Below are 13415 nucleotides of genomic sequence, written 5' to 3'. Positions count from 1 at the left end.
TTTACATAAATGACCTTGTCAAGTAATGCACTCTCGGAGAATGCACTACTAGACTGGTTTCCGTTACATATATACCAATATAACAAGTTTTGCAAGTGATAGCTCGTCATTAGTAATTCCGATTTTAATAATTCTAACACTCAAGCCCAAAAAAAAACAACTCTAAATACTTAACAAACTTCTATTCTTTGATTGTTTACTATAGTACCATTAATCAACTGGTGAATGCGTAACCACTGACTTTTGATTGGATTAAATTTGTTAAACACGAGTTGCCTCCCTTGGGAAAACAAAAATATTTTGCGTGTAATTTTCAAAGTATCGTGTTTTGGGGCTATCTATTTTCACGAACACGATCGTGAAATCAGGACAGCGGATCAATATCATGTAGTTCACGCCTAAATCGTGAAAGTTTGCAGGTATTAGTCGTACACGAAACGTAAGTTCGTTTGATTCTGATGTTATTTTTACGGAAATTGACGTACTGGTCGATGTTTTAAGAAATGCGGAACAACTCGTCCCGGAGACAAGTCGGACAGAGTCTACTCGGCCCATCTAACAAGACAACTCGGACCGCTTGTCAGATTTACTTAGGTTTCATAAAATGTAAGCCATCAATTTTCGTTTGTGCCTTATTTAGGGGTATTTTGAGGGGTCTAAAGAAGGGATGGGGTTTACTGTAGAACCATATGGGATTTTTTTTTAATTTTCAAATGACTATTATTCGAAAACAGTAAGTGATAGACACACACGGTCTTCATTAATGAGAACAGGACAATAAAATAAATCAAATAAAATATAGGGTGAATTGTGATTCCCATCCCTATAGCTAAACCATATATATTCTTGTATGGGATAATAAAACAATCAAAATGAAAATAATTTGGGGGAGTACCCGTTGTCACCCCACCCCCTTCTGTTTGATAACTTGTAAACAGTCGAGATCCCTACCCCTAAACCATATATATTCATGGAAGAGACAGTATAACAAATCAAATGAAATATAGGGGGAGTCCCGTGAGTCACTCCACCCCTCCTGTTTGAGAACTTTGGAAACGGTTAAGATCCCCACTCCTAAACCATATATATTCATGTATGGGACAATATAACAAATCAAATGAAATATAGGGGGAGTCCCTGGGGGTCACCACATCCCCTCCTGTTTGGGAACTTGTAAACGGTCGAGATACCCACTCCTAAACCCTATTTATTCCTGTTCGTCATTTCTAAAAGATTTGAATGACAAACAGGACGGTTAAGATCCCCACCCCTAAACTATATATATTCATGTATGGAACAGTATAACAAATGAAAGGAAATAAAGGGGGGAATCCCTGGGGGTCACCACACCCCCTCCTGTTTGAGAACTTGTAAACGGTCGAGATGCCCACTCCTAAACCCTATTTATTCCTGTTCGTCATTTCAAAAAGATTTGAATAACACACAGGGTCAATCTCCTAGGCATTACATATGCATTTCACTTTACTAGACCAAACCAATGTGAACTGTCCAATGCCAGGCGACCATGGGAATGACGAATTATGGAAGCTTTGTTAGGGAAACTTCATCACAGCATCCTGTTACTATTATTTCTTGTTCATTATAAAATTTTATTGATGCTAAAAATGAGTCTAGGTTGATTGGATTTACTTAAAATATTTTTTGAATTATTTCATTTATGGCTCATTTTTAAAGAAAACATATGAATCTTTCAAGAAGTGTAAAGCCCAAGAATGTTAGACCAACTGTTTTATAATCACCTGTCATTTTATTCCAAACTTGGTATGGAGTGACATCATGGACTTGGGGTGAAGGTGGGGGTAATTTACATTTACTATGGGCAGGTCAGTCAGACCTCACCTTTGATCCCTGTAGTAGTAAACATTTGTCTGATTTGTTTTTCATAATTTTTGCACTGAAGAACCCAAATTCGGTGTTCCTTCCAGGGAAGCAAATCCGTTCAAACTATTACAAACTCATTCTTCGTCAACTTTTACCACTAATACTGAATGATATATATATGCGTTGCTTTTGAAAACCTTGATAAAATATTAATTAATTTGCCTTAGTAAACATTTCATTAAATAAACAATGTACAATATACAAATGTTTAATGTTTCTTTTTTCAAATCTTAAAAAAAAATTGAAGCAAGACTCCCACAGTTTTCATAATTACGTTTGCCTTGGTTTTTGGTTAACTGCCTACAGCGCTTACAGTGCTTTGATTTAAGAAACAAAGCTGCACATAAAAACTTTATAGAAAAGGCTTCTTTTAAAAATCTATTTTACTTTCATATTTCATTGCGCAACTTAGAGTGAATACTGTTAGGTTTGAAAATTAATTTGAATCTCACTCTTGAAATGTTAAAACAAATGCATTTGTTTTGCAGGAAAAAATTGTGAAATAAACATTTCTGTGTTTGTGGACAAGAAAAGTGCAGCTGTATTGAACAGTGGTGAAGATAAATTAGAGGATATACTAGTGCTACATTTGAATGGTGGAAAAGATTTCTTTATATCCTTTGCTAGCAACCTAAAAATATACATTGTTTGTTGCTGTTAGATTTATAGCTTTTGGAGTCAATGTGTATTACTGTTGGAATTATTGCTTATGGAGGTTGGATTGGGAAATGTAAAGTCATGCAAAAAATGAATGTGACAAATAGCACAAGCTAATAAAGTAATATAAACCAACTTATTTGTGCATACAATTTTCACACTTTGAGGCCTGCCTAGCAGATTAAATGGCCATTAATTTTACTATTTTGTAAATTTGTTGTTGTGTTTATATGAGAGAAGTCAAAGTTTGACACATTTATGGTTGCTGTAACTGCCACCAACAAAATAAGACTTAATATATAACATTTGAATTGTAATAAATATGCTTGAAGAAAAAAGCTTGTAACAGTATATTGATAAGTTATTAGCAATGAATTACGTAAAAAAATTATTGGAAGATGAGTTTCTCCTTAACCTACATTACATATCTGTCAGTGGTAACTATATTGCTAGTAGTTTTGGAAGTTCTCTGGAGGCTTTGATACAGATGCATGGTCCAGTCAGAGAAATACCTACTGCTCAACTTGTAGAAATAGTAAGTTTTATGAGAAATGAATAGATGGGTAACTTTTTGAATATAGCAAATCCTTTCTGTTTATATTTTATATTACTACAGTCTGTTGAGTATCTTTTCAAGATGAAACATCTGTTTTACTAATGGCTTATTTAATTGTGTGTTTATTTTTAATGAAAAAAATACCTCTAGTTTAAGGAGACATTGAATGTGGAATATACTAGTGAGAGAATAGCAATTCTCACTATCACATCTGGTATGGCTTAATGCATGTGAATTAATATTTTGTAAGAAACTTTTAAAGGCTAGTGCTTAGTTAACTAATATAGAAATAATGCATCCAGATAATTCTTCTGTATGTGATCTACTAACTTACCAGTACAGTATGTTTAGAAGATAATATGACAGACTAATTTTCTCTGTGTATTAAAGTACTTATATGTTTTGTAACAGGAACAACCAGGTAGTTTAGTGAAAAGAGATGTACTAAACCAGGGAGGGAGATTGTATGCTATTCCTAAGGAGATCTGGAGACTGGTAGATCACTTGTGGCAGTATGGCTGTGATCAGGTTTGTCCAAAAAACTTGCATATATATACATATATATTCTGATGTATCAGAAGACAACCAACCTTGTACTAATATAGGAGGCATTAAGGTTTACTCTTGTCTGTCTGTACATCCGTACTTCCAGAAATTGGTTCCCTTTCTCTAACTTTAGTTTACCAGAACCAAATATTATAAAACTCATACACAATGCTTATTACCACCAAACACAGATCAAGTTTGAATTTGGATGAGGTCACTTTCATGGCTCTTGAGTTATGTCCCTTTTTAAATTGAAAAATTGCTGAATTTGCCTTTCCCGCACTCTTACTTTACTTTGCCTTAACCAAATGTTATGAAACTTATACACAATGCTTATTACCACACAACACAGATCAAGCTCTCATTTTGGTGGTATCACTTTCTCCGTTCTTGAGTTATGTTCCTTTATAATTGGAAAAATTGCTGACTTTGCTGTTTCTGCTCTCTAACTTTACTTTGCCTAAACCAAATGTTATGAAACTTATACACAATGCTTATTACCACTGAACACAGATCAAATTTGAGTTTGGGTGGACTTTCATTGTTCTCGAGTTATATCCCTTTATAAATGGAAAAATTGCTGAATTTGCAGTTTATTTACAAGCGGGGAATCTGTGTCCCATTGACACATTCTTCTTTTTATTTTTTATGTAATAAAATTGTTCTCAGGATCACTATGCTATAACATTTTAAATTCATATTTGGAACTCTTTCCATTTACTACTTCATGTTTATTGACCTGGATCAGTCGAGGACTGAAAAAATAATATTTAATGGATATTTTTTGGGATACTCACTGTCAACTGTAAATAAGTATCTTTTCTGCAAAGTTTTTTAAAATTAAATCTTGTGATATGCATTGAATTCTCAACATTCAGAGTAAGTACTAAAATTAACTAAGATTTGTCTCTCTTTGTTTAGAAAATTTTCATGTTAAAGATAAAAAGGCAGCAGATAATTACTGAGTTTCAATTGTTGTTCTAATTCAATTTAATGCTTGTAAATTTTCAAATTTGTTTTTGAGTTTTGAATGAGGAGATGATAAAATCATTTCTGTTCAAATTTAATTGTCAGTTTAGAGGCCTTTGAGGATTAGTAGTACGATTTTTGCAATCAGTTTTTATTCTGCTCTAAAATATAAAATTTCAATGTTTCAAAACAACATTATTTGAGGTACTTGATCTTCATCATACCCACACTGTAGAAGTTAGGGCTATATTGCATTCACCTTTTCACTGTGATAGTAAACCTAATCAAAACACAAGATTTTGACTTTACTGCAGTTAAACAATTTCACTGTTCAAATTAAATCTAGCCTACTAGAGGTTGTGTTTATGTAATCTGTTTACTTATCATTGACTTTAAATCAGACTTTGAAATCTAAGCTCATCCTGAGGTTAACTGTCTCATGCAAGTTGTGGGCAAAATGACTTGGATTGCTTGACATGACTAAAAGTTTGGGGTATACAAATTTCTAACAAGATGTATAATTTTTATTAAAATTGATTTTAGCTAACAAAAACAAAACTGAAATTCTATTAAAAAGTCTTAATTAAGTAGCAAAAATAAGAAAGCATATAAAAAATCAGCAGATAGAATTGATAATACCTATCATATTCCTAAGGTACAGACAATTTTCCAGAGGTAAGTCAATGGTAAACTATGTGGCATTGAGTCATACTTCTCACTTTGATTAGGTCTTCTTGAATGATATTAAGTAAATCAAAAGAAAGAAATATAATAATTTAATACAGAACGGAAAGACTTACCATTGACCAATTGTAAAGTGTGACCATTTTTTGGATAGGTCAGACACCTACTTCCTGTAATCCAATAGAATTATGAGTGGGGGTATGCTTAGCACTATCATGCCTTCATTCTTATTTTTGTCCCCCCGCACGACACATCCGTGCGTCTGTCCAACTGGTCTCATAAGCACTCTCACATGTACAATTTTTACCAGATTTTCATGACAGTTATATCAAAGGTTTATATAAGTAATATAGTGGAAAATCAATACATAACAACTCTTTTTAAAGGATTTGTGCCACTTGGAAAATTGCATTGTAAGCACTCTAAATCCAACATTTCTTGAAGGATTGTTATGGAATTTATATTGAAGGTTTAAATAAGCACTGATCAAATATTTTACTATACTTAAGTTCCCTAGAAATGTATATTTTATAGTAAACTGCATTGTAAACACTCACACCACCTTCATTTCTTGTAGGATTTTTATGGGTTTATATTAACAATGTCTTGGTGAGTTCCAAAATCAGCACTGATCTATTATTTTACAGGAGTTATGTCTCTTTGAAATGTAATTTATATTGAACATTGCATTGTATAAAGCACTCTCACACCTACATTTTTGTTGAATTTTTATGAAGTTTGTATGAAAGGCCCACAAGGTCTTGGAAGAGTGCCTGACCAACTAATTTTACAGGAGTTATGCCCCTGGGAAATAGAAATAGATGGAAAATGAAATTGTTAGTGATCTAATGTCTGATTTTTTGTAAGATATTTATTAAAAGTTCAAAGAATTTGTTTTTATTGCCCTTGGACATATAAAAAGTGTGCAACACAAGAGACATTGGAAAACTGTATTTTTAAAATATTTCAATATGCATAACAAAGGGTGTATCATAAACTCTTGGCATAGCTGTTTTTTTTCTATTTCTCTTGATATAACAACATTTTGCTTTAGATTTATTTTAGTTTTATATCAAAAGAAATTTCTCATATTTCATCTTAAGAATTTCTGATCATATTTAATGTTTGTGATAATATGTCACATTGATTTTCAACAGCTCTTCATTTTTCTACCATATCTCATATTTAGTTTGATAGATTAAACTATGTAAAGGTGTAATACCACCATTGATTTTTCCCTATTAGTCTTTGTTAAATTTGCACTTTTCAAAAAATTGTGCAGAATTTATCTTTGTTTCAAATAAAGAAATACTTGGCATGAGTAAAGATTTATCCTGTCCAGTACTATAGAAAAAAATTCACATAACATTTCATTGCATATAAGAAAATAACCGTCACTGGAAGTTAACCAATCAAATTTTCCCCCTTTTTAACCTGTGTACAAGCTTTAGTAACCATGTAACCTCAAGTTTCCAAAATATTCTATAGAAACCCCAAATAAAGAAATAATGGTGCTTTGAAATACCCAAGATATATGTTTATGACTCAGAAATGTTTTACTGCAATGAAATGTAGGATCAATTACCTACAACTGTCAAATTCAAGGGAATATTTTTTTTCGACCTATTTTCGTATGCAACCAGATGTGACGTACTATGATTTGGTGGTATTACACCTGAAGAAGACTTATTTGTTAAATAAACTGAATTTGACTTTTTTCCTTTGTAATACTGGTTATTTCAAGCATTCCTGTCAAGTTTTGTCATAATCAGTTCAATAGTTTGAGAAAAATCTAGTATAATGTAAGATGACATCTACAGCGATTCGAGCAAAATTTCTTCGAAAAATCCAAACCAAGCCGCATCATGATAGAATATAGTGTGGACCAATAAATGATCAAATATTTATCTCATCTGCCTACAAACAGTTGAATATGACACAAAAGATGACTTTGGGATGATAAATACTACTAATGGACCTCTTTGTCTTCCTTATAAGGTCTCTTTTGGTCCATTTATACCTCTCATTTCCTCAAAATTTCTACTTTTTAGGCCAATAAATAAAAATTTTGGGGTAACTTTCACTCATTTATGATAGAAATGTTATTATAAATGATTAATTGAAGTATTCAAGCTGAATGAACTATCCGTATAAAAGTTTACTGTCTCCAAGGAGGTTTCAATAAGTCCTTACGTAAAACTTAAATTTACGCCGCGTTCCAGAGAGGGACATAAAAAACTTCTTTTTTGGTGAATAATTTGTTGTTACTGCTTTAAAAATAATTTCATTTACTTAAAACTATATATTTATTAAAGTATTTCTTAGGAAAAATTTTCTAGTATAGCAGAATATAAGAAATAAGGAGAAAAAGCTCCCCAAAACTCTAAGTATGGCTTGTTCTGTCAACTAATATTCATGGTAAAGTCCTATTTCAAGGAAATTTTCTCATAAAATGTATTTTGGAGACTCAATCCATTCAGAATATTTCATTATTTGTAATATTTCACTTAAATAGCAAGACATTTTAACACATGAGAGTACTCACAAGGTCAAAGGTGCATGTACAGCTTCCCATATTAGGTGTAATACCACCATTGATTTTCCCTATTAGTCTTTGTTAAATTTGCACTTTTAAAAAAATTGTGCAGAATTTATCTTTGTTTCAAATAAAGAAATACTTGGCATGAGTAAAGATTTATCCTGTCCAGTACTATAGAAAAAAATTCACATAACATTTCATTGCATATAAGAAAATAACCATCACTGGAAGTTAACCAATCAAATTTTCCCCCTTTTTTAACCTGTGTACAAGCTTTAGTAACCATGTAACCTCAAGTTTCCAAAATATTCTATAGAAACCCCAAATAAAGAAATAATGGTGCTTTGAAATACCCAAGATATATGTTTATGACTCAGAAATGTTTTACTGCAATGAAATGTAGGATCAATTACCTACAACTGTCAAATTCAAGGGAATATTTTTTTTCGACCTATTTTCGTATGCAACCGGATGTGACGTACTATGATTTGGTGGTATTACACCTGAATACATCTGATTTATAGAATGTGCAGAGTGATCATAAACATTTGATTGATATCATAAATCAACATACAGGCTGAAGAATCTGATTGTAAAGATGAAATTAAAAGAACAAGTTACATAATTCATATTTATCACATCATTTTAAATGATTTATGGAATAGATATGGCCAAATATTGATTCTGTCTGCAAGTGATAGAAAACAAAAGTATGCAAGATCAGCAAAAAAAGTTGATATATTAGGAAACCATTTCCTTTTTCTGGTCTAAAATTATCTGTCTGAATACAAAGTAATATATATAAGATCAGAAGAAATATGATGCAGATAAAATTTATACCGAATGCCTTAAAAACAAGTTTGTTTGCACCCTAGCAATTTCAATATTGTACTTTAATCATCTAAAGAAAACCAGTGTGTATTGAATATGAGCTGTAGAACTTGGTATGCACAGATTTTCTTAGTGTCCTTCAACTGTATACTGCTTCTACCTCTTTTTCTGGATAAAAGTCTTGTCCATCAAACTCAAAATAAAAAAAATGTTTTCAATATTTTTTCATTAATTTTAAAAGTATTTTAAAAGAATCCAGATCCATGTATAAGCCTATAAGGTTGAACAGTTGATATACAGTACTAGGACAAAGGTATCATCAACTGTTATGAATAATCATATATCTCATGCTATTAGAAAGTGCCTTTTTTCATCTTGTAAGTTGATATAAAGTCCTTATCCTATGTCAATAATTATATATCATTGGTTTGCCTATTTTACATAGAAAGTCAAATTATCACTTGTTGATGGTCAGTTTTGCCAGATACATAAGCTTTGTCTGAAATAAAACCAACAACTTTAGATCTGCAAATGTTTGTCCTTTCTTTATCAGGATTTGAATCCATGCTTCTGTGGTAATTCTGCCTTTACTGTGTCCATCACTCTAGACCACTCTGCAAACTAGGTTAGTATATGAAATCTGAGGCAACATTTTTACCACATTATTCTTGTTTTGCAGGAAGATTTGTTCCAGCAACCAGGTTTGAATAAAGAGATTCAGCTGATAAGGGATTGTCTTGATACTGGTGCTCCAGAGAAGATTCGTATCCTTTTCAAATACACAAATTCATATTTTTGAATTCTCACCTTTTATGATATTGATTAAATATTAAAAGGCAGAATTTAAGAAAAATAGATAACTCAAAGTTAAAAGGGTTCTTGAAAGGGAATTTGTTTCATGCACAAAAGGTGAATACTTTTACAATTCAGAATACCGGACCTTTATTCATCATAATTAGCTCATCTGGACACAAGTGTCAAATGAGCTTTTTTCATCATTTTTGTCTGTCTCCTTCCTTTGAATTATACAAAAATAAAAAATATTTAGACCTGGACAAGATTTACAAATAAATCAACAGGATGAAATATGAAGTTAAGACTCCTAATAGAAGTTCATGCACTTTTTGAAAAGAGGATTTTTACCTTTTTTTGTTTTTTCTACAAACTACAGTTGATCGAGAGAAACTGCAAAAATGGTCACCAAGACGAAGATCTACTTATAAGTCAATTTTTTCTGTTGACTCCCTAAGGAAATTATAGTAGATAGAAACTATGAATAGTTAAATGATCAGCTGGACAAGATTTACAAAAAGTCATCAAGGCCAAATTCATTGGTCCTAATATGAGTAAACGCCCTTGAATGACATTTTGATTCATATTTGAGCCTTTTGCCTGAAACCATAGTAGGAAGAGAGAAATTGTAAGTATTATACCAAAATGATCAGCAAAATAACACAGATCTACAAATATGTCAACATGTGTGAAATCATCAGTCTTCTCCAAATAGGTATTATTTACCCATTTTTTTTTACTAGAAACATCTGAAATATTCTAATTGCATTGTATCCATTTTATGGAGAAATGCTAATTGAGCAATACAGCTCCTTGGAGCCTCTAGTTTTTCTTCACTTCATGTACTTGTACAAAAAACCCACACACTTTCCAGACCAAAATATATATCATCAACAAGATCAGAATGTAAAGTTTACAATCACAAAACATCTTATGTTATAGTTTCTTAACATGTTTTAGCTGGAAGCATCCATTCTATAGCAGAAGGATTATTGTTGTTTTTAGAATCACTTCCAGATCCTGTCATTCCAAAAAGTGTACACAAGCGATGTTTAGAATGTTCTAATAACTACCTGCTGTGTAAACAGGTGAGTCAAAATACTAAATATCTCTTCAATGATTGGTAAATACATATCACAGTCTATTTCGTATATAATGAATAGTTTATTGTAAAGATCTCTCAAAGAAATTTTGTTTGTAGAAATATCAAAAAAAATTTATATGATGTTAAAGATTTTGCTTTGAAAGTATATCAGTCGTAACTTTTGTTTGATAGCATATAAACAATAACCTGATTTAACTGGCCACATGGTTGTTTGAGCCTTTTAGAAATTCTCATTGAGTCATGTAACTTTTGTTTCACTTTTAATTTGTTCACCTTATCCTCTGAACTGGCTTAACCAGACGAAGGTGAACATAGATCAAATGGTCAACTAGGCTATTGTTTCATTTCAAAGCTATTCTGAAATCAATGGGTCAGTTCTTAGGATGTCAAGTTTCAATTTTATCCAAATTATTTTTATGCGGAGGGGGCATTAAGTTTTACCCTTGTCCATCTATACGTTCGTCCGTACGTCCCAAAGTTGGTTTCCGTTCTCTAACTTTTGTTTGCTTCAACCGAATGTTATGAAACTTATACAAAATGCTTATTACCACAAAACGCAGATCAAGTTTGAATTTTGGTGGCGTCACTTTTACCGTTTTTCAGTTATGTTATGAAGTGGCGTCACTGTAACCATTCTAGAGTTATGCCCCTTTACAAATGGAAAAATTGCTGGATTTTTCGTTTCCATTCTCTTTCTTAAGTTTGCCTCAACCAAATGTTATGAAACTTATACACAATACCTATTACCACAAAACTCAGATCAAGTACAAATTTGGGTAGCGTCACTTTTACCGTTTTTCAGTTATGTCCCTTTATAACTTTATATGATATGCAAGTGGGGGCATCATCTGTGTCCCATGGACACATTCCCCATTTATTGGACATGCTTTTGGAGCTTAGAGATATAGAACTTATTTGAAAGTTCAGTTGATTTACTGATTGTTGGTTGATTAATGTCAAGTAAAAACAGTTCAATTAATTGAAGTTATATCTGAATTTTTTTTAACTGATGTTTGTCTAAAAAAATCCATTTAAGTTTTTTTTATATTTGTATAGAATGCAGATGAAGAAATATTATGATCAGCAAACTTTGTAATGTTCTTTTATTTTTCAGATTATAATGCAAATTCCTGAATACCATAGAAATGTATTTAGATATCTCTGTTCATTCCTCAAAGAACTCCTGTCAAAATCACAAAACAATAATTTAGACATTAAATTTCTAGGTAAGTTGTCATGTTTTCTCATTTTATATGCCCATGTTTTTTCCAGTATTTGGTGAGTGTATTACGTCTATCTTTTTAAATGTCTTCACAATGTAAAAAATGTTCGTGCACTCTACTTCTCCACTTAGGTTTCAAGGTGGAAAGTTTCCATTTCTCAGAATAGTTGTATCAGTACTTATGATATGCATATTGTTAACATTTTGATTTTCATGAACTATTCACAATGATGAAGTTAATCTGAATATCATGTACACCCCTGTTCTGCCCAATTCCCCCTGCACTCTTAAGCTAGATATTTTGTTTTCCTTTATACTTAATCAATGCTTTTACCTGTACTGAAAGGTGTGCTGATTGTCAGGATTTTAATTTATTAAATTCTATTCACAAAATGATGTGATATATTTTGAATATATGGTGCACTTTTTGTCTACTCAACTCCTAAAATTTGTTTAAGGTAGAATAATTATATGTGACAGAGTGTATATGCTGTACTGTCAATGTGCATATAGTCAAGATTTTCTTTCAGTAAATTATCAACTGAATGATGGCTTTCTAAACTTAGTCACTTTTGATAAAATTTTATATATATAATATATATGTAGGAGTCTGAACCGCAATGGTCACGCTGATGTGCGATGGTTTGAAGCTGAATTGTGTTTTTGTTAACACTGAAGTGTGTTTTTGATCATGCTGAAGTGTGTTTTTGAACACGCTGAAGTGCGATGGTGGCATTGTGACGCTATCTTGTTGATAGGTACGCCAAAGTATGATGGTGGTAACGCTAAAGTGCGATAGACTACACAAACTATATTTTCAATGCTTTTCATGTCGATGAAGAAATCAATTTGTTAGTTAGAAGCAGTTTTTTAGGATTTTAAAGTTAATTAGTGGCTTCTACACTTTTAATTCTTTGGGAAACGGGGAGTGATTGGTGGAGATGGAACCTTCTGTATCCAATTTTTTTTCGAAATCTACAAAAGGTTCCTTTTTTACATACGATGGAGCGTGGCCTTCTCTCAATACACATGGGTCCGAAGACAGACTCTTTGTTTTATAATATTACGGTAAATGCGGAACTCTTGATAGGAATCAAGTAAAGATAAATTTTTAACGCAGAATTATGTTCACATGCAGAAAATCGAAGGGGATGATCTCACATTTAATTTCCGACTGTAACTAGGGACATACATAGACAATAATTTATCTACTAACTTTTAAAAAAATCTACTTCTCATAGGCCTAATAATTGAACATCTGTAGATTTTAAACTAGCCATCATGCGGAATATAGACTGTCGCACTTCAGCGTGACCATCGCACGTCAGCGTCCCCATCATACCTCCGAGTCCTTCATATATACATGTATGGTAGTTGAATTTGGTAATTGTTTTATTGAATTTTCAGTCAAATTTTGCTGAATTTGTCAGTTTTATGATATATACAATTTCTTAATTTCTTACAATTGAAATTTTTTTATACTTTTACGTACCAACAACTTGTAGAAGATTTCATTGGATTTATTCATAACCATTTGATCATTTGATACTTAAAACAAAGAAAAAAAAACATCTTAATAAGAAAGAAAGGAGATGTTAGACAAGTCAACAAG

The 13415-nt window shown here is 31.9% G+C and overlaps 1 protein-coding gene across 1 annotated transcript in view; it reads left to right on the top strand.

The window, feature by feature from the left end:
* The window catches only part of LOC127725849 (inositol polyphosphate 5-phosphatase OCRL-like), a 75212-nt gene that overhangs the window by 58459 nt on the left and 3338 nt on the right, over positions 1–13415 (top strand). The window contains exons 20-25 of the mRNA XM_052233159.1: positions 2391–2520; positions 2989–3094; positions 3527–3643; positions 9364–9448; positions 10437–10564; positions 11696–11807. Of these exons, the coding sequence (XP_052089119.1) occupies positions 2391–2520; positions 2989–3094; positions 3527–3643; positions 9364–9448; positions 10437–10564; positions 11696–11807 (678 nt within the window). The remainder of the gene's footprint in view (positions 1–2390; positions 2521–2988; positions 3095–3526; positions 3644–9363; positions 9449–10436; positions 10565–11695; positions 11808–13415) is intronic.

This window comes from Mytilus californianus, unplaced genomic scaffold (assembly GCF_021869535.1).
Source record: "Mytilus californianus isolate M0D057914Y unplaced genomic scaffold, xbMytCali1.0.p SCAF_15, whole genome shotgun sequence".
In the NCBI taxonomy this organism is placed as follows: domain Eukaryota; kingdom Metazoa; phylum Mollusca; class Bivalvia; order Mytilida; family Mytilidae; genus Mytilus; species Mytilus californianus.
Note: the sequence above shows the minus strand (reverse complement) of the source record. Positions and strands in the feature narration are given on the sequence as shown.